The sequence below is a fragment of the Penaeus vannamei genome, chromosome 3 (genome assembly GCF_042767895.1).
Source record: "Penaeus vannamei isolate JL-2024 chromosome 3, ASM4276789v1, whole genome shotgun sequence".
NCBI classification, from domain to species: domain Eukaryota; kingdom Metazoa; phylum Arthropoda; class Malacostraca; order Decapoda; family Penaeidae; genus Penaeus; species Penaeus vannamei.
In genome coordinates, this window is record NC_091551.1 from 16,364,322 (window position 1) to 16,366,821 (window position 2,500).

A 2,500-nucleotide genomic window follows, 5' to 3' on the forward strand; every position below is an offset into this window, starting at 1 on the left:
CACCAAGCACGTGAGTCTGGGCTGGCCGCACGTGGAGGCTTCCTTACGTGCTCTCAGTAATCGCTCCCAAGCTATAGGTGCGTGGACGACGTTTAATGCACGTGGAGTTGGGGTTTGAGTTCACGAATGTGGCTGTTGGTTCACATATTTATCGTAAAGCAAGGCACCATTTTTAAACCAAGTGACATAGACCATATGGCAATGACTAGCTGCGAATAGAAAGCGAGAGTTATTAAATACTTCATACTATACTTCAATTCGTCATTTGTATTAACCAACACGTTAAATTAAAGGAATTCGAAATATGATTAAGAAATTCCCATTTTCTTCTTCCGGGGCCGGGTCCCTAGTGGTCTAAGGGAGAAAGCAGCTTCGATCATTAGACGTTTAAAAAACAGCAATATGAAGGAGGAAGGAAACATTATAAGAAGAGAATAATGGACTTAAGAAAAAGAGAAGAGGAAGGAGTTAATGTTATTGCTTATATACATAGCTGTGTTTATGTTTGTCTAATAATATGACTTACGTTGTCTAGATATATCTTCAAATCTTCAGCTACATCCGCCTCTCTACTAGAGCCTCTGTCTCTCCCTTTATCTTCCCAACCGTCTCTTTACTTTGGACAGACTTTCTCCTGGGGCGCACGAGGACCCGGGGCGTCCCCACGGGCGAGGACCTGGCCACGGTGGCGGGCGGGTTGGCCAGGCTGCACGACTACTACAGCCTCAACCTCACCGCCCTCGCCCACGCCCAGCTCGTCTCGGCGATCGACGCCCACCCGGTCCCCGTTGGAATCACGCCCACAGGTTGCATTCTGCGCGCCAAAGAGATTGTTTCAGTGATCGTAGATTGAATAGCAGTGGCTTTATAGGTGATGCTTCCTAAATCAAAACTCAAAAATGTATTGGTTTAAAATTATCGTTAATTCGCAAAGTAACCATAAGCATCTGCTGAAACGGCGAGATCGATCACGTCTGACTGCCTGTCATTACAATTTGGCACTGGCCTAAAAGTTCATTCAACCGCTGTAGCTTCAGCGATCTTCTCTCTTTTTTTTGTTCAGTGGTTAGGCCTTTGCTCTGATTATTACTAATGATAATGATAGTACCATTATTTCATATCATTGTCATTGCTACTGTTAAACTGAATATTCTACTCATCAGTCCGTTGGTATCTTTTTCGCCCTTCAGCGCTCGACCTGCACCGCATCGGCTCCGCTGCCGTGTCTCACAACGTCCTGAACTCCGGCGTGGACTTCCTGCGGGCCGCCCTGGACCGCTGGGACGGCAACGTCTCCTCCGCCAGGAGCTTAGATGTTTTTGACGCGCGCGTAGATCTTGACGACGTTGTGAAGACCTTCAAGAAAGCCACGAAAATTGTAGGTTTGACAAAGTTAATAGCAGGATATAGGAGAAGATGCAGTTCCTATATTTGGTGATGTGCTTTTATTATTAGATATTCGCGCCAGAATCAAATACCTGGAAAAGAGCAATAGAATTAGCATTCCAGTTCTCACCACGCATTTACTCCATTGCAGCACGACCAGCTCCTCGAGAAGAAGGGCTCTCGTTCCAAACTGCACAGCACACACGCCTCGCCCCTCAACAAGACGCTGGCGAGGAAGAAGAAGTACCACAAGAAAGAGGAGGTCCACCTTGGCAACCTCGGGGCCGAAACGCAGGGCATGAAGCAGTATTTGCGTCTGTGTCGTGGCGAGGATCTCAGGGTAAGTAACAGGGACACAGACACACTCACGCACTCAAAATAAAAGGCTTAGACACAAACGCACTGCAAAAAATGGCAAACAAAATGGAAAGGGTACAGAGGAAAAAACAAAACAAAAAAATAGAGAAAAAAAAACAAATATATACACAGTTATAAAAAATTATGGATCCGAAAAAGACATTACCACCAATTAACATAGAGAAAACACTAACCACAACTTCACATTAATATCACGATCCACTAACTCAGACACCTCTTTCCCTCCTCCTCCTCCTACTACTACTACTATTCCTATTCCTCCTCCTCCTCCTCTTCCTACTCCTCCTCCTCCTCCACTCCTCCTTATCATCATCATCATCATCATCATCATCATCCTACAGCCAGCATCCACAACATCCCGCCTGTCCTGTGGTTATGAAATATAGTAACAATGATGAAAAGAAAGTTGATGATAAGATTAGTAATGATTACTTTATCGTATTGGTATTATAGTTATAAAACTAGTTTCAATATCAAATAACCAAACTTGTAGGTGGTTATCCTGTCCGAAATAACAGCATTGACAATGATAACAATGGTAATTACGAAGATAACTATATTTACGATGATTACCAGTATATGCGTGATGGTTATGGTTAGCCGTAATAACCTCCTGTCTGTTCTACCGCTGTCCTGTAGAGAGAGAGAGACAGAGACAGAGACAGAGAGGGAGAGAGAGAGAGAGAGAGAGAGAGAGAGAGAGAGAGAGAGAGACAGAGAGAGAGAGAGAGAGAGA

At 44.5% G+C, this 2,500-nt stretch overlaps 1 protein-coding gene across 1 annotated transcript in view; it reads left to right on the forward strand.

Annotated features, from left to right (window-relative positions):
* LOC113803469 (prolyl 4-hydroxylase subunit alpha-1-like) overlaps positions 1 to 2,500 on the forward strand; it is an 8,708-nt gene that overhangs the window by 2,919 nt on the left and 3,289 nt on the right. The window contains exons 2-5 of the mRNA XM_070141412.1: positions 1 to 77; positions 627 to 806; positions 1,191 to 1,378; positions 1,538 to 1,726. The exon at positions 1 to 77 is cut by the window's left edge and continues 84 nt beyond it. Coding sequence (XP_069997513.1) covers positions 1 to 77; positions 627 to 806; positions 1,191 to 1,378; positions 1,538 to 1,726 — 634 coding nt within the window. The remainder of the gene's footprint in view (positions 78 to 626; positions 807 to 1,190; positions 1,379 to 1,537; positions 1,727 to 2,500) is intronic.